The sequence below is a fragment of the Corvus cornix genome, chromosome 4A (assembly GCF_000738735.6).
Source record: "Corvus cornix cornix isolate S_Up_H32 chromosome 4A, ASM73873v5, whole genome shotgun sequence".
NCBI classification, from domain to species: Eukaryota; Metazoa; Chordata; class Aves; order Passeriformes; family Corvidae; genus Corvus; species Corvus cornix.
In genome coordinates this window covers 9,214,673-9,234,707 of record NC_047058.1, presented here as the reverse complement: position 1 = coordinate 9,234,707, position 20,035 = coordinate 9,214,673, and the positions used below count along the sequence as shown (strand labels likewise).

The 20,035-nt window shown below is 44.2% G+C and overlaps 1 protein-coding gene across 8 annotated transcripts in view; it reads left to right on the top strand.

Annotated features, from left to right (window-relative positions):
• IL1RAPL2 (interleukin 1 receptor accessory protein like 2) overlaps window positions 1-20,035 on the top strand; it is a 396,752-nt gene that overhangs the window by 1,731 nt on the left and 374,986 nt on the right. For 3 of the 8 annotated variants that reach the window (XM_039571946.1, XM_039571947.1, XM_039571944.1), the window contains exons 1-2: window positions 1,643-1,791; window positions 13,650-13,750. In XM_039571946.1, coding sequence (XP_039427880.1) covers window positions 13,669-13,750 — 82 coding nt within the window. In that variant the 5' untranslated portion in view covers window positions 1,643-1,791; window positions 13,650-13,668. Of the gene's footprint in view, window positions 1-1,642; window positions 1,792-2,453; window positions 2,607-4,427; window positions 4,525-9,589; window positions 9,672-13,649; window positions 13,751-20,035 lie in introns of those variants that run through there. The other 5 variants (XM_010407651.4, XM_019290845.2, XM_010407650.4 and 2 more) reach the window with 5 other exon arrangements.

The following is a 20,035-nucleotide window of genomic DNA, read 5'->3' as shown; positions in this document are numbered from 1 at the left end:
GAAAAGTTTTGTCTCTTTCAAATTAGTTAAAATAATTATACAGGCAGTAAAATGTTTATTGATCTTTGTCACAATCCTGCTCTACAATAGTTTTGCTCATTTATTGTATGTAAGAATACCTTGAGTGTGCCTGAGTCCTCCCCAGATCTGGGACTGGGAGAAGTCACTGTGTTTGGTTGTTCTTGGCCTTCCAGGACAAGGTGGCTGAACACTGTCTCCTTGAGTCTACAGAGGCTTTAAAGGATGGTTCCTGGCTCTTCCATACTCAGAGAAATGCCTAAAAATGCTGCTATTTTTGTCATCCTTGTACGGTATCTAGTTCAAATTTGCTTTGTCTGTAGGTAATAAGACAATGTTTCTAATTGTCAGCTCTGCATATGTGATAAAGACCCGAAAGCACAGCCGAGTGTTTTCTTGACTTCAGTAATTGCAAGATGCTGATGCACAGCTGAGGTGAGCAGTGTACGACTGAGCAGGATCTGGCTTTTCTCAGCTGCTCTGGCTTGAGGGCAGGATGCTGAGGGGATGCTAATTTCTCTGTTGATGGTCTCCTGAGGAAGATGCTTTCCTGTGGCTGGCTGGTGTTTATGTTTTAAGCTTCTCACTGCTGTGTTGCTCAGTGTTTGCAACCTCTCAGTGCTCACGTGCAGGAGTGACGACGGCATGCCCTGTGACACAGCACCACTCAGGCCAAGCAGCGGCACTGTAAAGTCCTGAAGTGCACTTACAGCAATTTGTCCCATGATTTTTCTGCCTGTATCTCAGTTGCCTGACAAAACTCTGTCCTCCTGTGAATCTGAGCAAAATGCAGTAGATTATATTCTGCATGGGGCTATTCTAAGACATTTAAAAGTGAATAAAAAGCAGCACAGGGAAACTAAAAATAGCACTACCATTCTGTGGAAAGCATGGATGTGCCATGTCAGAAGCAGAGTGAGGGAAGAGAAACTTAGCCTGGCCCAGTTGAAGGCAGTCTGGTTAAACTGATGCTAATGATGGTGTGAAAATGTGCAGCGGTTTTGAAAGCGGCTTCTCCGTTCAGCGCAGATGCTGTAACCCCTGGGGCGAGCTGTCCCTCTGTCCGTTGCAGTGAAACCGCTGCGACTGTGCGGGCAGCCCGAGGCCAGGGCAGCACTGCCCGGGGCAGGGGCGGAAGGGCCCCTGGTGATGCTCCCGAAGTGTTTGCGTTCGCCTGCGACCCTCGGGGAGCCCCGGCCCTGGCCCCGGTTTGCGCTGCCCCCGGTGCGGGGCTGTTCAGTGCCGCCCGTTTCGGTCTGCGCTGTGCCAGATCTCCCGGTAAGGCACCGACCCCTCCGCAGCCCTTTGCTGACGCGCCCTCCATCCCTCTCTTGGCCATTTCTTCTGCCGAGATCGGAGCCACGTGCGCGGCCGCACGGGTCCCTTGGCGGTCCCTTCCCCGTCGGGGCCTGACAGGGCGCTGGGGGCTCCTTTGCTCGCCCCGGGCGCGGTGCGGGCGGGGCCGCGGCGGTGCCGGGCAGGGGGTGCAGGGCCGAGGCGCGGCCGCCAGGAGGCGCTGCTGCTCGCGCTGCGCGGGGCGGGCGGGCGCACCTGGCGCGCGCGGGGCCGTGGCTCCGGGCCCGCTCCGCGCCCCGCGCAGCGGCTGCGCCCGACCCGGCCGGCGCCAGCGGCCGCTCCCGGAGCTGCGCCCCGCGCACACGGGCCGTGCCCGCCCCGGCGCAGCACGGTCGGCAGCCGCTCTCCCACTGCTAGCGCGGCGGGGGACGTCCGCAGCCCGCCGGCATGGAGCCCTAGAGGGGAGCTGCTGGGGAGGTGAGCCCTGCGCGCGCGGCGCTTCTCGTGGTAGTTCTCTTCTTTTATTAAAAAAAAAAATTCCCTCGGAAAAAGAAAAGTTCGTCCCTCCTCGGTGCCGCCGCGCGCGGGACGAGGCTGAAGTGCAGCTACTGCCGCGTCCCTCCCGCAGCTCCGGAGCAGGCGGAGGGAGCCCGGGGTCCCGCTGGTGCCGGGGAGCTCCCGAGGGGCTCCGGGCAGGGACCGCCGCAGCTCCGGCTCTCCGTCCCGGCGCCGCCGGTCTCGGAGCGGATCCACCGGGCCGGAGCCGTCTGTGCCGGCGCGGTCGCTCCGCCGCTCCCTGTATCGAGCCCTGCTGCTGTTGGAGGGGCCGGGAATATTTTCTGTCACGAAGTGGGGGGTCTCGGTTGGTACCGAGGGTCTCTTAGCCTCGCGAACGCGTGCGGGGCTTCCCGGGAAAAGTGTTACTGCCGGGGATTTAAAATAAAACCACGGGAGCAGGTGCCTTTTGGGATGTTGCAGCTCGGTGGAGTCTGTTGAAGAGGTGCCGGTGCTTTGGAGGTTTGGCTGCTCGGGGGTACCGTGGTGGGTGCTGAACAGTGGGACTTGAAACCTCTGTTTGCCTCTGAAAGTTCAGTGACAATAAAGCTGCTCTGGTTTCCTTTGGAGTCTGATGGAAATCTGCTAAAAGGCATCAAACATTTCTCAAGTGGCTTGGATTCAGCAGCTGTTTTCAGAGAGCCTGCCCCTGGACTGCTATCTCTGCTAGGACGCAAAGAATCAAAAGTTTCTGGTGGAAAATGCTGTAAGCTGCGGTTTCTCAAAGTTGTAGTAAGGTCTGTGTACTTTTGGCAATTTCTGCGGCTGTTGGGTTAACACCTAAACTTGGTTTGTACCGTGAGGGAAAACCAACTGTGGTAGAAGCCAGGACTTTGTAGTGCTCCTCGGCAGTGTTAATACTCTCTTTTTTTTATCCTGATTATTTATAAAACAATAACATATTTTTAGCCTGTGTGTCTGGTCTATGGATGTTACAATATTACTACCAGAGTGCAGGTAGGTTTGAGGTCGTTCAGGGAATTGTTCGTGGTGGAGGCAGGCGAGGTGAGCTGCTGTGGGCTCGGGAGCAGGAAGGGCTGCGAGGAAGAGCAGTTTCACGGTGCCCAGGCACTGTGTGAGTGTGGCTGTTGCATTCATGCCCGAGACAGGCACTTATTCGCCCCAAATGCTTCCTGTCCGTGCCAAAAAGGGGACGTTGATTCTCGTCAGGGCTAAACCTGTGCAGCTGCGTGGCTTTCTGTGGTGTCCGTAAGAGCAAGTGACTGCCTGCCCTGCTTCTGTGTAGTGCATGGGAAGGGGGTTCCCGCCGGAGGCAGGAGCGGGCCAGCCTTAATGGGGACATGGTGTCTGAAAAGCTTTCCTCATGCCATACCCGAGGCAGGAGGTAAGTCTGGGGTGGAAGCTCATAGAGAGTGAAGTGCTTGCTTTGCAGTGGAGTTGACTGCAGGAGAGATAGTGGGACACGCAGGGATTTGGGATTTTGGGCTCCCTAAGCCAGTGGGGTGTAATGCATGTGCAGTGGGCATGAGAAGTGGAGAGTTCTGGCAGTTCACCAAGACACAGGCAGTGGTCTTCAGGAGCGAGTCCGTGATTCATCAGGGGTTGTAAGTGGTGATGTGCAGGATGGTTTTCTGAGAAATTACTAAGGATTGCACCCTTCTGAGGATGTTTCTCTGGGCACAGGAGACCTCTTGCAGTGGGAGGACGGGGGCTTGGGCCGACCTCCCTGCAGAGTGCTTGTGTTGCTAGGCAGCAGCTTGCACCTCCAGCATGCTCCAGATCTGAGTCTGTGAAGGGAGACCTTCCTCTCCTGAACTAAAGCTTTCTAGCTGGTGACCAAGGGTAGAAAGCACATAGACAGAATTGTCTGTATGGGTGTGCGTGCACTTCTTGCTTGCTCCTGGGCATTGGGGAGGGGTGGTCAGCTGGGAACATTCAGGGTTGTTAGCTGATAGCAAGACTTCCTTATACTCTCCCACCTACTTGGGCTGTAGGTGAGCATAGGAGAGAGAGATGAATCTTTGATTGTTCCATTTGTAGGGCTCAAGAGTTCTCTGCAGCACACCCTTTTCCTTTCATGGTACCTGGAAGCTCATAGGAGGTTTTTCTTCAACTTGTTTGATGATTGATGCTTTAGCAGTTAAATGGGGGGGGGGGGATGGAGGGAAAAGGGAGGAAGATTTGCTTGCACAAGAGGTAGGAAGGAAGGCCAGGTGTGCCACATTAATGCACTCAGCCAGCGTGAGTCAATTTTAGTGGATGCGACACAATTACTGGAGCCTCAGTGCACGAATGGCATCAGCCAGTGTTGTCTGAACTGCTCTGTATCTCACAGAGCAATGGAAAGCCTTTTAATTTTCAGAGCTGCCAGTCTGGTGGTTGCACTTTGAAGCAGTGCAGTAGCTGAAGCTGTTGGAAACCAATGTGGGGGGACTGACCACTCTCCAAAAAGAAGTCAGATCAAAAAAGAGCCTGAAAGGATCAGGAGGCATTCATAGCCTGATATGGTGAAGGTGAGCTCAGCAGAAGGGCTGTTTTTGTTTCACAGATCACTTCTGATCAGGCAGGGATTGGTGGTGTGGGAGAAGGAGGAGGAAGATTTGATGGAGGCTGGAGGCCTGGGCCTCAGAAGAAACTGGACTTGGCAGCCTTAAGCCTGGATGCGGCTGCAGAGGAGTTTGGAAGTAGAGGCAGGTAGGAGCACACTTGCTGGTCTCAGGATCTTGTGGGTGTTGTGCTGTGCCACTGTGGGATAAGCTTGAGCCATGGAGGGTTTAGGAGTGTGTGTGTCTGGAGGTGTCGTGCAGCTGCTGGAGGCAGTGTGTGTGTGTGTGAGGAACCCAGCAGAGATGCAGATAGGCTGCTGGAGAACAAGGAGGAGGGAATGGGGACAGCATGTGAGGCATGTACCTCTTGGGATGCTTTGCCTGCTTGGAGAGGACTGGAGGATCCAGGCTGTCTGGATGGGATGTTCCTGTAAGGGGATTTGGTTGATTTGCATAGGGAGAGTAATTTCTTTCCATGACTGTTCTCAGCTGTTTCCTGGGGAGAGAAAAATACATATTATAGTAATCACTTAAAGCTGTGGAGACCAGTGTCTTCTATGTGGCATTTGGAAGGGAGAGGCTGTTCAACATTTTCTATGCCCTGAATTGTGATGCCCTTGTGGAACCAGAGGTGGAGGAAAAGTTCCAAGGAGCATGTGCAGCCAGTTGTCCCTGCTGGCTGAGGTGGGAAGCTGCCAGGGATGGCTGGGGCTGGTGGCCTTGACCTGTGTGTTTGAGGGAAGTTGTACTCGCTGTGAGAAGTACAAATAAAGCATTTATAGTGTATGGACTTTTTCTGCTCTCTGAAACATTCAGGCTCTGAGTAATGTCTCACTTCAAACTGACGCTCAAGCTGAAAATATCAAGGGATGCTAAATTATGAACAATTGTTAAACAGCCTTAAAGAGCTGTATGGGAAACTGTGTCTGCTCCTAATTTCTAAGCCTTTCTTAAACAGTGAGAGTCTGAGCTATTTATCAGGAGCTCTTTTAGTGCGAGAAGGGAAAGTGAACATTTAAAGTGTATCACAAAACAAAGAGGCACTTTGAGGCAATTTGCTTTTCAGGATGTCCAACTAAAACCAAATCTTTCTTTAAACAGCCTTGAAAAGAAAACAGGGAGAAGAGATCCTGCCCTTGATGAGAATAAGGAGAATCTTTTTGCTAGCTTTGATGGTGAGGGTTTCCTCTGGCATCTGGTACTAGATCCAGGTAAACCCCCTTGGAATTGGTGGAGGACTGAGGATGTGTTATATTCAGTAACAAAGCTGGTGAGAGAGACTGTGTTAGAAATTTCTGTGGGGTTTTGGCTAATCCTTTCCACCCCAAAAGGACTACAGAAAATTCCTTCCACCCCTCTTCTCTTTGTTTTATGTAACAGTTAATTAACAAGGATGTTTATTTGACAGAGCAATATAATAATTCAGGGCACATAAAATATGTATTTTACTTTTATTTTGGCTACATCAGAACAAAACTCCATTGTTTTCAAGATTTCCATAAAATGTGTCAAAGTACTATTCTATTAGCAGTTTCACATGGCTCTCAAATTCTGAGGGGCTGTTGTTTCTTTGCTTGCTTTATTAAATTCTTATTTTCACTCAGACAGATGTGGCAATACATATATGTAAAGTCCAGTCTCTGGTTATGTAAGGGAAAAAAAAATCCTCATCAAGAATATGTTTATCACTCTAAGGAACTGAGATGGTGCTGAGTTCAGTGAAAGCAACTTGCCTCTCCTGACGGCAAAGTGCTGTGTCTGGCTTATCTGGAACTGTGTTTTCTAAGTGGAAAACTAGATGAGTGTTTTATAAGAAACCTGACAAGCTGGTATGTCATCTTTTCCTGTTAATTCTGTCTTCTTTGAGCATTATATATTAGTTAGGGAAGTGTGTGGCCACAGATGAGATCAAGGAATGAATTTCTAAGCACATTGCATGCAGAATTGTATTTTCACAGAGCCTGTTTCATTAATGTGCAGGAGTGAAAGTGGACCAGATTTGCTATGAATAGTGCAAATATTGTTACTTTGTTAATATTGCAGACCTATGGGTGTATATAAGAGCAGGGGTAAAGTCAATACGGCTGACAGTTTCAGCTGTAGTCTTTCTGCTGTGCGGTCTTGGAAAGAGGCCTGTTTTAAAGGCTCTGTAAAAGCAGGGAACATTTCAGCATGCAGATGGCAGCCCAGTCTAAAATCTAGTTCTGTTGGTGCTGAGCACCTCTGTAACAAGCCTTGAGGAACACAGGGGGAACTGGAGAAGTGGTGTGGGGGGAAAGAGGAGGGATATGCTATCTTTCAGGATTGAGACCTCCCTTTGAACTGTCTCTCTCCCTTTTTAATAGCTTTTCTGCAAAAGCTGCTTGGGGAGCAGGGTTAGAATGAATATGAAAGCAGCAAAGCATCTAATCTTTTGGCTTAATAATGCTCCTGTGTAGGCAGCTGCGAATTGGACAGACTTCCTTATTGATATAAGAGCAGAGAGCAGTGAGTGAAATTGTTGTGGGTGGGAATGGTCTTTTCTCATCTCTTTTAATCTGAAATGTCTTCTCCTTTTGTAGTTGAGGCTCTGTGGTGAAGACCTGTGATCGCTGGCAGGGCCATCTAAAGCACTCAGGAGGAAAGGGCCATGACCTGAGCAGTGGTGTTTGTTGTGGATATCAGCAACTGAAGAGCTGGAGTCATGTGCAGCCACGGTTTTTCTGGAATTTACGGGGTTTATCAGTAACTCTAAGCCTAAGAGTTCTCATCAGCAACTTGGTTTTTTTTTCACTCAAGAGATCTGAAAAACAGGAGTCAGAGTCCTTTTTTCCTGAGCGGGGCTTTTCCACAGTCCAGGGCAGGCTGGCTGGGCTGGGTCTGAGAGTAGCCTCTGAGTTTGTCTCAGCTCAGAAGAAATTTGCCATCCTGGGGCAGTGCCCAGAAACCTTTTCAGCTTTGAGAAGCATATGTGTTTACCCATGGCTGGGGCTCTTCTCTCCCCTCGAATGGCTGTGATTACTGCTGCACCTTGCTCTTCATTGGGAACTTCCTGCTGTAACTGCATCAATTCTAGGATTTAGGCTGATTTAAGATTATTCTTAAAATCTCTCCCCTTTCCTTAGTGCTAGTGTACATGTTTAGCTTTCCAAGAGTAGATTGTCTTCGTATTTTCTTCTCTCCCCCAGTGGGCTTTTCTGTAAGCTTTTAAGTACTTCTGCAAGGTGGTGAGAGGCTAAGCCTCATTTTGTAAACCTAAACTGGCTCTGAGGGTCTTTACATTTCCTACAGTACTTCATGTTGCCTGAAGTACTGTATTGATTAAACCACAATCTGCAGGAGTAAATATATGTAGAGTATTAATATCTTCTACTCTAGGGGGAAAAAAAGGCTGTAAATTAATTGATCCATTATGTTGACCTCATAAACCATGACAGCTTGCAGTACAGCTGTAATCCTCCTCCCACAACATGTATTTCACTTTGAATGTCTGTAAAAGGCCTGGACTGCTCGAACTTAAAAGCTGTGATACTGGACACACATATCCATCTATCCTAGGATGTGCAGTTAGAATATTGCAATAGTTAAGGCTGAACAGTAGTTCTCTCTAGAATCCAGGGTAGTGCTGAGTCAGTACATCACTGATGGTGCAGCTGGGCATGAGGCTTAAAAACCAGTAGCCAACTTTCTCACTCCTTTGTCATTTTTGTTCCTCCTTACAGTTGCTTTCTATGTTTCTGAGTGCAGGAGCTGCTGCAATGAGGGGCGAGTACGATTCAGGGATTTAAAATCTAGTTTGAAGATATAATGAACTTGAATTCTGTGTGAGTTGCTTAGGGAATCGAGGTCAGTGTGTGGTGTGAGCTGATAGAACTCCCATCTGCTAGTCAGTGTTGAGTAGTCCTAGTTCTTCTGGTTTACAAATCTGTTAAGATGGGCTGCTTAGATTTTAATCGAATTTTCTTAGTAGCAATTTAGATGCATGCATGTATCGTATGCTCATCACTCTTTTTAGTGTTTTGATGCTATAGATATTGTAATCTTTATCTATACTTGGAATATTTCAGGGGATTTTTCCATTTCCTGCTTTTTCTTTTTTTTTCTTTTTTTCCTCCATAAATGAGCACTATTTCAAGGAGCTGTTGGATCAGAAAATTCTTGTAAGAAAAGATTTTTGTGTTAATTCTTGCAAGGTTTTCTCTACAGGGCAAGCCAGCAGTTTGCTCAGTGTTGAGTCTGACTGCCACTTTACCATAACTAAAATCACTTCTACACTCTGCAGCCGGACATATTAATGGGAGAAGTTATGGGGTGTTGGCCATCCGCAGTATTTTTCTTTTGTGCTTGGTGCTAAAGCCCCTTTTTTTGTTTCTCTGTTACACTGTAAAATGCTTTTTGAAACTTTAAGATTCTGCACTTGGTATCTTCTATAGTTCAATTTGGAAGATATTTAATCTTTTAGTGGAAGCATTACAATCTTTCCAAACAAAACCTCGGTGTTAGCACCAAAGGGGTGGTGCTGTTTGTTTCTTCTGAAATAACTGATACAATTCTGAGTTTATTCCCTTCACATCAGAGAAAATCTGTGAGTTTTAGGTTTTTTTCCTTCTCTTTTGCACCCAGCCTTTAGGGGAATCATTACAGGTAAGTATTATAACCTTGTCAGTATTTAACTGAGGGTTCCCTTTGCTTTGTCAGGACAAGACCTTGCTTTTTCCTTGTATTACTGTCATGCAGGTGATACACTGCTGAGCCAGTAATAATCCCAAACAGTTTAGATGTTGTCTTATTGTTGCTGTTTACTTCCAGTTTGCATAACGCAAGCACTGTGTTGAGCAGGCACACCATGCTTCCCTCATTTTAAAATTTCCCTTTAAATTTCAGCTGAACAAGGAAAATGAGGCAGATGTGAGTGTAGTTAAGGACCTGAGTCCAGTGGAGACTTAAATCCTGCAAGACAAATGCCGAATGCACACTGCCTTGTAGAATTAATGTTCCTTGTGTATTTAGACAACTTAAGTGGCTGGTTATGATGGTGGAGATGCACAATGAATTAGGCAAAATGAAATATTCTTTGATGCTCATTGAGCAGCAGAGCGAAGAACGCTGCATGACCTGTATCAAGTAGAGCTAAAGATACATTATTTCAGCTAGCATGCATCTCTGATCTTAAGTATCTTTTGTTTGTTTCAGCTATCAACAAAAACGAACTGGTGCCCATTGTGGATTGCTTCCAACCAACATATTATATGGGCTGAAAATCTTTTAGTAATTAACAGCTCAGTGTGGTATGTTGGCAAAAGAGAAGACCTGAGAGTGAGTTCATATTAAAATTTAAAGCCTTAAAAAGTGGAGTGGGGAAATGGTTTGAAAAGAAAGGAACAGGACTCACCATCTCGTCTATTGTAAAGACAATGAAAGAATTACTGTTGCCGTTTCATCCTTTGTGTGGGGGGTGAAAGCAGTAATTTATTTTTGTGAGATATCTGAGCAACAAAACCTGACAATTGGAAATCACTAAAGAGGTGGGTCGCTGTTTTTAATGAGTGCCTTCTGCATCACAGCTTCTGTGGAGAAACCAGAACTTACAGAGCCTCACGGTGTGTCAGCAAATCTCAGCTTGTGCACAGATGTGTGCCTGAGTGCACATGCACTGCTTTTCTCTTCTTGTTTCCTTTTAAAAAGGAGCACTGCATAAACAAATCTTGTGGTATGAATTAGAGCAAAGCTAAATTATAAGTAAAGTGTGAACTTGGGAATCTCAATGCTGGGTTTTGTGCAAAATCTTAATGCTCTGATTTTCTTCTCATTTCTAAGTGCCTCCTTCTAACCTTGTCACTTGAAATTCCTTTGAGTCCCAGAAGCCATGTGAGCTGAAGTGGGTGCTGGAAAGACAGCAGGCAGTACATGAAGGAAATGGGTAACAGCAATTTCCCAAGCTCTGTTTTCTGAGGATTCAGGTAGAAGAAATAAGTTTTTCAACAGAGGTGAAGGGCGTTTCAACAGAGGAGTTGGGATGGTTTTTGTTAGAAGAACAAAATTTGTGCTGCATTGCAGCCTGGTCCCTTTGTAGTTTTGGGTGCTTACAGGACACTGTGACAGTTGTCCAAAGTCTAGTCTAGCACAGATGGGGTGAAGAGGGAAGGAGTGACCTTGTTGGCAATGCAATGATGAAGAATTAAGTTGTCACACCTTGCTTCTCCTACACTTCTCCCTCTGATAGTGGCAACCTCCCTTTACTTACCTGGACACGAATACAACGTGGCAGGTCACAACAAGGCTCTGACCAGTGATCTTTTCAGCTTTGTCAACAAGCACTTCATTCTGTGTCTCTCTTCCTTCCTCTTGATGATTTTTGGCAAGTTGGCTGTAATTGGTATTTCTGTCTTTATTGAGTAAGATGTCTTCAGTCTTCTGGGAATGGTGTGGACTTGGTTCCCCTCTTATGAGGCATATCCAATAGAGTATTACATTCTTGTTACAGCTGTGAGCACCTACTCACACTTGCTTGGAGTTTGCAGCATCAGAGTAAGTGGCTCCTCAGGGAAATGCTGCTCAGTGCCTGTGAGGGGAAAGTTTGTCAAATGGCAAAATCAGCCCCTGCCTGGAGGGAAGTGGCATTGAACTTTGACTGGTTTATTCTATCTTGTGTCTCGTCAAGCTTGCACAGTTTTCTTCATGTTCTTCATCAGACCATAGACATCCACTACACGTTTATTCCCAGAAGCCATGCACAGAGCTGGCTTGAGTCTGTAGTCCATCCCGCTGCCTGATGGGTGAGTGAATGGGCCTGAGGAGAAAGTTGAGACCAGTCCTGTTGGGACACATGGGGAGAATCTTGGCACACTCAGCTCCAAAAATCTCCTGAGCAAATTTAGAACTTAGTTTCAAGCCAATCCAACCTTCCTTCTGGCTGCTGGACATTCTTCTGGGGGAAATACAGCTTATTTTGTATCTTTTGTTCTTTGTTAACCTGAATGTTTAAAAACATCTCTGATAGGGCAGTTTGAACAGCCTGACTGTCTGTAGCTGGCTGCTGTCTCAGGACAGACTATCAGCTGACCCACTGGTCACACTGGTGTGACTGATCCCACTTCCTGGTGGAATGTCTACCATGGTGGAGGTGACACTTCAGACTCTGATGTGTATTTTCATGCCAGCATCAGGGGAATTGTGTCAGGTGTGACAAGCTGAGGCTTTGGGTTTGATTTTGAATGACTGGGTGGTGCTGTGTTTTCTTGCCCTTTTCCTGCTCTATTTTCCTGATTTGTGGAGGTACAGAGACTGACTGCCTTGGTGAGACCAGGGCTTCAAAAAGTAAAACTCCTATTGATGCTGACAGAACCAAGAATTTTCCACTCTGCCTAGCATTAATACTGGTTGGCAGAATTTGCTTTGAATTTTTAAATGTATTTAATGCAGCGTAGCTTGTTTGGGGTGGAGATGCACAGACCCATGTGAAAAAGGACCTAGGAATTCCATATTTCAGCTGCAATAACTGAAGGGAGAAAAGTGGAGAAAGTAATTTGCAAAGCTATACTTGAAAATCATTCTAGCATAACATCATCATTACAATTATCTGTCAAAAGATTTAGTTCAATTCCTTTTTTTTAAGCTCTCTTGTCAAGATGGCCTTACTTGTTTTAGGACTGTGTTACTGTAAGGAGAGGTCAAGGAAGAATGAACGCTAATTCTGTCATTAACCACTGTCAGACAGCTTTCAGTTCATATTATTCCTTGAAAATACCTTAGCATCGTTACTGTGAGGAATCAATAGGCATAAAGTGCCATAGAATTCAGGGAGGAAAAAAAATCCACTGCCTGTTTATAGACTGTAGTATGGTAAGGTGAGAGGAAGAGAACTTCATTTTTAAGGGGTAATTTTGAAATAATTGAATAGCAGCACAATTCCTGTAGTGTAAAAGATTATACAGGGTTCCTTACATTTTCTTCACACGATGGTAGGCCAGTAATAAAATTACAAGGGAAGAATATTTGATGTAATAAACTCATATTAAACCGAGTAAGCTTCAGTGAACAGCAGGACACTGCACCCTCTTGCTGCTTTGTCATTTTGGGCAAATGTTCAGAGCTGCAAGGGTCTGGGCTGCTCCTGAAGTTGAGGGTTTGGGACCTCTGAGTGGGCTGGGTGGGCAGATATGTTACAGCATTTGCAGGAGGATTCTGTTTCATTGGCCTCAGTTTTGAGTGCTAATGCAGGTAGTTTTGTGCATTTCTGTTTAATTGAAACTGCTGTAAAATGTTTGCTGAATCTTTTGGTGCAAATAATAATTTCACAGTGATTTAGATGACTGTCCACTTTATCTGATAATAAGGGTCCTGATCTGAAGTCTGTATCTTATACGGAGATGAATTCCTGGAGTTTAAATATATCAAGCCACTTAAAGGCCCATGACTTCAAGCTAAGCATGTATTTGAGGACTCTAGCTTATAATTAAGCATCTCTCTTTCTCTGAGAGAGATGGGCTTTGATGAATTCAGGTTTTTTTTTCTACCTGTTTTTAAGTGCAGAGAAGGAGCCTCAGTTTGCTCTTGCTATCTTTTCTTGAATGGCCTGGTACTTGGACAGGAAAATAGAATTAGTTCCAGTAATTATATAAAATTAGAAATAAAATTCTAAACTAGATTTTCCCTTTTTCTTTTTTAATGTAAATAATATAAAGTAAGTAGTAAACTTCACAGGAGAGACTCCTGAGACCTACATTCATTGATTTCTGAGTTTTGTTTGCCTTTTTTTACCTTGTTGTATAGGACAAATTTCTGGAACAGCATTAATTGTAGGCAATTGTAGACATTGTTGGAGCTTTTACAAAGCCACCAGGGGGAAAGTAAGATTGCTAAGAGAGATTGCATGAATAACTTACTCTGTGTCTTTTCCTGAACAGTATGAATTTTTAAGTGTGTGACCTGTTTGTATGAGACAAAGTTAATTATGACCATCAGGGTCTTCCTCTTAAATAAAATACAGAGATCTGCCAGACTAGGCCCATACTACTTCAAATAAACTGTGGTTTTTTCTTTGAGAGCAAAGTGATATTTTTGAGATGTCGTTTAAAAAAACTCAACCCTTTTGTGTGATAGTCAGAGGTAAATTGTTCATACATGGTTACTTTGAACTGTTACGTTTTCCTACTCCTGCATAAACATAAACCCAGAAGTTGTTACATTAAGCTATTGCCCTGTAATGGTTCTTTGAGAAATGTTTACCTGTAGTTGCTGCTTTGTTGTAGTGAAAAGCTGTGGTTCAGACTTTGTACTATGTTTGCATTTCAGCTGTCACAGAAAGTGAAAGATGAAGCCTCTTGTTCTCTTGGTCCTTGTGATCTGTACTGTAGTCAGCATGAATTTGAAGCTCGTGTCAAAGAGAAATTCTGGTAAGTCACAGAAAATTATTTTTACTTTTGGATCTGGACCTCATGCTCATGCAATCAAGCATTTTAGATGCCTGCTTTTTGTTTTGCATATATACTACTTGTTCTGTTCTGCCAAAAATAAAAAAGAAAGCATAACTGATATGGTTTGCTTAGTAAATGATTACAGGACGAATTTTCTCAATATAATTTTCTGTTGGTGTGACTTTAAGCTGTTTGAAAGGGTCCTTATGTTTTCTTTTGTTAAAAAAAAAAAAAAAGAAAATGTTGATCGGGTTGAAACCTCACAAAGATAATAATGACTTTGGCATTGTGGCATTGTTCTAGCATCCAGTCTTTTACTTATGCTAAGGGATTTTCTTAACTGTGGATGTGGTCTGTGGTGAGTTTTAGGTCTGGATGATGTTTTGTATGTTGAAAGGTCCTTGAAAAAGTTATGCTGGCCAGACATATGATCATATATAGGGTTAACTGGGAAGAGCTCTCCTGAGTACATAATCTCTGATTATTCTGGCAGTGGAAGGGAGTGGGAGTTGGTTCATGTTTACATCTGCTTTTGAAACCTACTAATAGTAACAGAACACTTCAAAGAAGCATTAGAATCTCTCCTTCCAGGGTAGACAGTTCATCTGGATAATGGTTCATCTGTACTTGAGCCTGAAGTGATGTCTACTGCATGCAGCTCTGCCCTCCCAAAGGAGTGACTTCATGAGACTGTTTGTATTTCTCAAATAAGATGTGAGTTTGGAAAACATTGGGCAAACAAGCAGGTCAGCTGCAGTGCTACACAGTGGTGTCAGTCTGTTACAGCCAGGTGTGTGTGTAAGGGTAGATATTGGACTTTGAAGAATGTTAACTTGTTTTTACGCACAGTGTGTGTGCTATACTTACACGTGTGAGGGCTTCCACTGATCTTGCTGTCCTCAAGGTCTTCAGTTTTTTCAACACTGCAGGTACAAACAGAAATTACTGACTTCAGTTGGTGTGGCCAGTATTAAGTTTAATTTCTGCATTTCTTGAGAACAGAGGAGAAAATTATTGGGCCATCTTTTAAAAACAATTACATGTCACATCCCAGGCTGAGAAGTGTTGCTCTGGGAACTGCCAGGTTCTGGGCTGAATTCTTTCTGCTAGGCTGGAAAGTATAAACGGAGGTTGCTAAACTGCACTAGTCTCTAGCTTTTTGTTGTGGTTATTGTGTCCAGAACCCTGTTTGCCCTGTGAGAGCAGTCATGGGTATTGTGGTTTGGGAACAGTGCATCTTGGTCTAAACTCTGCTAAGGGTGATGGTGTTCCTGTTTTTCAAAACTGCTGTCACTGGCCTGGATGGAAACCCTCTGTGAGATCCACAATCAGTGTAACTGAACAGTCTCTATTCATTGATGCCAGGCAGCAGCACCTGGCTGCAAGCAAGGGCCTGTGCAATTCCTTTACCAGAAGTACACGACTGTAGAAGTGACATGCTGATGGTTGTAGCATCATTCAGCTGGTAGTTTACCTTTAATTATATATATATATTTAAAATCTGCTTTCTTTGACTCTGCAGAATGTCTTGTGTTAATAGCAGCTGTTGACAGTGTCAATTTAGGTTCAGTACTGGTGGGAAAAATGCTTTAATATGTTAGACTGCCTCTTGCTAAATATAACCACTAGTGAATAGGTGGTTCTTTTTCATTTCATTTGATTGTGCCAGTATGTGTTGAGAATAAGATGAAGAGGAAAAAATGCACGTAAAGTAAAATTACAGTTTCTTTGCAAGTACATAATCATGTAGTTGGCTTTCACCTTCAATACTCATTCTGGTCGCTGCATGGAGCAAACTATTGATTTCTTTTTCTTTTTGCTTTTTCCACTACATTGTGTGTGAAATAATTTTCTGTTTCTGTGATATCAGCGCTTGGAGCAAAATTGATAATTTGACTCCTTTTCTGAAAGGTCTTTAGATTTGAAGGACTGTTGTTTGATTGCTTGGGGTTTCACTAAATGTTATATATTGTGAAGACAGAGATGCTCCAGAGACTTCTGAACTTTAAATGTTTGTATAGTTTTAGTGGAAGATCAGGGAGAGTGGGTGGATGCAGACAGGCAAATGCACAAAGAAAAAACGTCAGCATATTTTCCATAGGGTGACAGTAGCTGTAACAGGCTGGTGCTGTAGTTCAGAGGTTTGTTTTTTTTTTTTTTTTTTTTTACACTTGTGTCTTGATGAAGGAGAGTGGAAAGGAGAAATTAATGTAATAGTTATTTGTGGGCAGCTGCACTGCAGTGTAAACTGCAGGACATCTGGAAGTGGGAAAAGCGTTATAGCTGTAGATTAGAGCTGAGGTGGGGGGAGTGGATGAAGGGCCCAAAGGATGCTCTGTGGACAGGATCTCTGCAGCAGTGTCTGGAGGGGTGTTGTAGTCTTGGGTCTTGCTGGCTATTGGTATAGGGATGTCTGTGCTGGTGAGCATTCTTAAAAGGGGAAGGGAAATTGTGCAGACAGTTATGTAGAGCAGTGTGAAGCAGTGCATGGAAGGTGTTGACACTGATGATAAAGACAGATTTGGGCTACTAGGACAATAAACCAGCAAAATTGGTGTCTTTGCTGACTTATGTAGACTGGCATTTTTTCAAAGCAATGCATAGAATTATTGCACGAATGGCCAGAATTGTGATTAGTGTCAAGTACAAGAGCAATTATGAAGTTGACTGGCATGCGTGTAATATCACATAATAGAATGTATCTTGTTTAAGGGGTAGGGAGGATCTAAAGAGAGCTGACTTGAAGAGGAGCAAGGTAAAGATGAGGTGTTTTCAGGTAATGTAAAGGCCTCACTCAACTGAGGCAGTCAAAAGGGGAGCAGAATGTCCAGAAGGGCTTTACAGATGAAACTGGAGTTGACTGACAGGAAAGGTTTGGCTAGGAAAGCATCTTCAGAAGCTGGTGCAGAAATTCTCCTTCAAAGTCAAGGAATGGAAACCCAAGGGGAGAAAGTTGAGTATGAGAGCTCCACCAAGTGCACACAGAGGCTGGACAACAGGCAAGTCATTAAAGACTCTTGAGACATTAAGAGCCATTAAAGTCAGGAGTGGCAGATCTAAGATGTTAAACAGAAGGTGATGAAACGGTGCTCCAGTTGCCAGCATAGAGCTATAGTTTGCTTAAGAAACAATCCTCATGGAAGGGAATAGAAAAACAGAACTAACAGATTTTTCTCATGTCCTTTACTTGCCCTTTGTTACAGATTCAGGTGTCCATATATCCCATTTGGAAAAGAGAAGCAGGGATGCATATGAAGACTGCAAATAGATTTTAGAGTACCCTGCAACGCTGCAAAAATGACACAGAAACTTGTAGCAAGACAAATTTGTTTGGCTGCTTCTCACTTGAGATGTGGTGCCAAAATAATTAAAATGGGTAGGCTAATTTAATTAACCTCATCAGATTCTTCTTTACAGGCAGCAACTTCCTGATGCTGCAGAAGAAATCTGTCATGTCTACAGAGTAATGATTCCTGTTTGTGGTGGGAACAGAATAGTTTGCTTCAAGTGTCTGTGTGAGTGTAATGTTGACTTAATTTTCACAGGCATTTCTTAATTTTAAGAAGCATTTTTGAAAACTGCAGGTCAATCTTTTTGCCTGCTTTAAGAAGTAAAACTGAGCAAACAGCTAATGCGGGGACTGCAGCATTATCAATATCCTAGGAAGGGTATTTTACAGGTGGAGGTTATACAAATAAATTGAAGATGTGAGAGCTGCTAGGTTCCCAGCTGGTAGGTGATTTCCTTTTAATCGGATTAAGTGACTTCTTTTCCCAAAGCCTTTGTATATAGTGCTTTGAATAATCATAGCAGGGAATATAAAACCAATTAAAAAATCATTGCATTTTTAAAGCAAAAGATTTTTCAGATTATAGATTCTGTTTGACTTACCAGACATAATTCCATTAGTGAATAATTGATGCCATTTATTGTTGCTGTATTATTTGCTGAGCTGAAATACCCTGTCTCAGCATGCTAGAGCTCTGGAGGGCATGTCAGCCTTGTGTGGAGGAGCAGGGGCAGACACCTTCAAGGTTTCTGTGAGGCTGCTGGCTGCAGGGCGTTTAGGTGCCTTTCTGCAGGTTAACAAAGCTTAATTGGCTCAGGCTTGGCAGGGGTATGTCCCCCAAGCTACACAGTCGTGTCTTCTCCTCTGCAGCCTGTCAGATGGATTTGCTGTGGGATTCCAGCCTTCCTTCTCCTCCTGTTTATCTTGGGACCATCCAAAAGACATTCATGCCATAGGAGCAAGGGTATCTCTGATCCTCCACCCACCTCCACCTGCATCCGACTTTATCACCAACGGCTTGGGAGAGAAAGGGTTTGACTTGGCACTGGGCCTTGCTGTGTGTGGACATAGTCAAATTGTCTTAAATTCTCATTGATATTGCAGTGCCTTTTAACACATTAATTTAAAACCTATTGGCTTGATGTTTTATGCCTTTTAAATGTCATGCAGCCAACTTACTGTGGTCTGCTGTAGATGTTTCAGAGACCTTCACTTTCCTGCAGTTGTCACTACTTGTGCCTACAATTTCTGTCTGCTCCCTTCTGTGAAGCTCAGTCTTCCTGTGTTGTTGCCTGACCACTTTGGCCATGGAAACTGTGGCATACATGGAAGTGGAGGTGTTTGTACTTCAGGGATGACTCATGGATTTGTGCCTGGAGTGGGATATTCTAGATGAGCCTAAATCTAAAGTCCACTGCTCCTGCTGTAGTGGGCCCAGAGGAGCTGCTGGATGTGTGCTTGCAGTTGCCATTTGCTTTAGTTTGCAGTTGCATCTGCCCAAAGAGCTGACTTCTGACCCTGATGTAAAATGCATGGCTGTGAGCCCTCCCACGTCTGAGATACAAGGGATGCAAAAGAGGCTTTTGACTTTTGCTGCCTGCAAATACTGTGCAGACAGAGGAGACGGGAGTTTGGCAGTACTCATCAGCACAGGCCGATCTCATACTTTTCCCAGAAGATGTTAAGTTATTCACAGCTCCAGCAAACAAAGTCAGAATCACTGCTGTTCTAAGCTGTCATCAGTGCAGGAAAGTACAGCCTCTCCTGCATAAGCTGTTTCTGTGCACGGGTTCATGGCTGCTCGCCATCTGTTCTGTTTGGATCAGTGGGAAGCGAGGAACCAGGCTCCTGTGCTCAGTCAGGTCTTGGGGGGCTACCAGCAAGTCAGCTGTGAAGCTCTGGCCATTGTGCATCTCATTTACAAGGGTCTCAGCCTTAGTTTCTTCTCCTCTAGACAGAAAGCAGCATTGCAGTTGGACAGACCTGTCTGGAAGACAGCTGGCAGCATTTATACATTCTGTTTGCAGGTGGAGAGGAAAGGACATGTGCACAGAAGAACCAGAAAGGAAATAAATAATATGCTAGAGGTTTCGGTTTTTTTTAGTGACCTCAACCTGACAAGGTTTAAATATTGAACTTACTTAAGCACTCAAATTTTTAGCTATTGCACACATTTAAAATGAGTTCATATATAATTTAAGCAATTAAAATACTGAGCTGATACTTAAATATTAATGCTAGATTCCTTCCCAAAAGGGAAACCTTTTGTATTTGAATAAAATAAATGAACACAGTTAAATTGTTTCAAGCTGAAATAAATCACAAAGGTAGCATCTTCGAGGGAGAGGGAGAAATAAGCAAGCATGAAAGAAATGCCATTTCCTCAGTTACAAATCTATAATCTTCCACTTTTGCAATGGATATCATCTCAGCTGTTTGGATATCTGTTCTACATCTTGATTCAGCATGTAGAAGTTCATTAATAATATCTGGACTGCTAAAATACATGTCATCATGACTGACATTTTTTTTCCCTCTCCAAAATGGGGCTTTTCAAATGAAAAAACCCTAATTTATCAAGGTGCCTTTGCTCCATTTTCTTTAAGATTCTAATTAGAAATTTTAAGAGATCTTCATTTCAGTATTTGTAGTGTGCTCACTTTGAGGGTGAGTGTCCTAGGTTCTGAAATTGACTGTCCTGAGGGACAGAAACAGTTCTTCTGGCATGTTTTGTTTTTCATCTTGTTCATGAAAATATTTTCGGAAGGTTTGTCTTGCATAATGTTCAAATGAAAGTATGAATAATACAGCCGCAGACTTACCCAAAACAGTCTTCAACCTCAGCATGTTGGCTCGTGTTGGAGATGAATATTTGCTCTCTTGGTAACATCTCCTGGTGCTGCAGGGGCTCAGAGGTAACTTAGGGGGACATGGACCTATCGGAGCTTTAAGGAATCTGTGGTGTAATGGCTTCA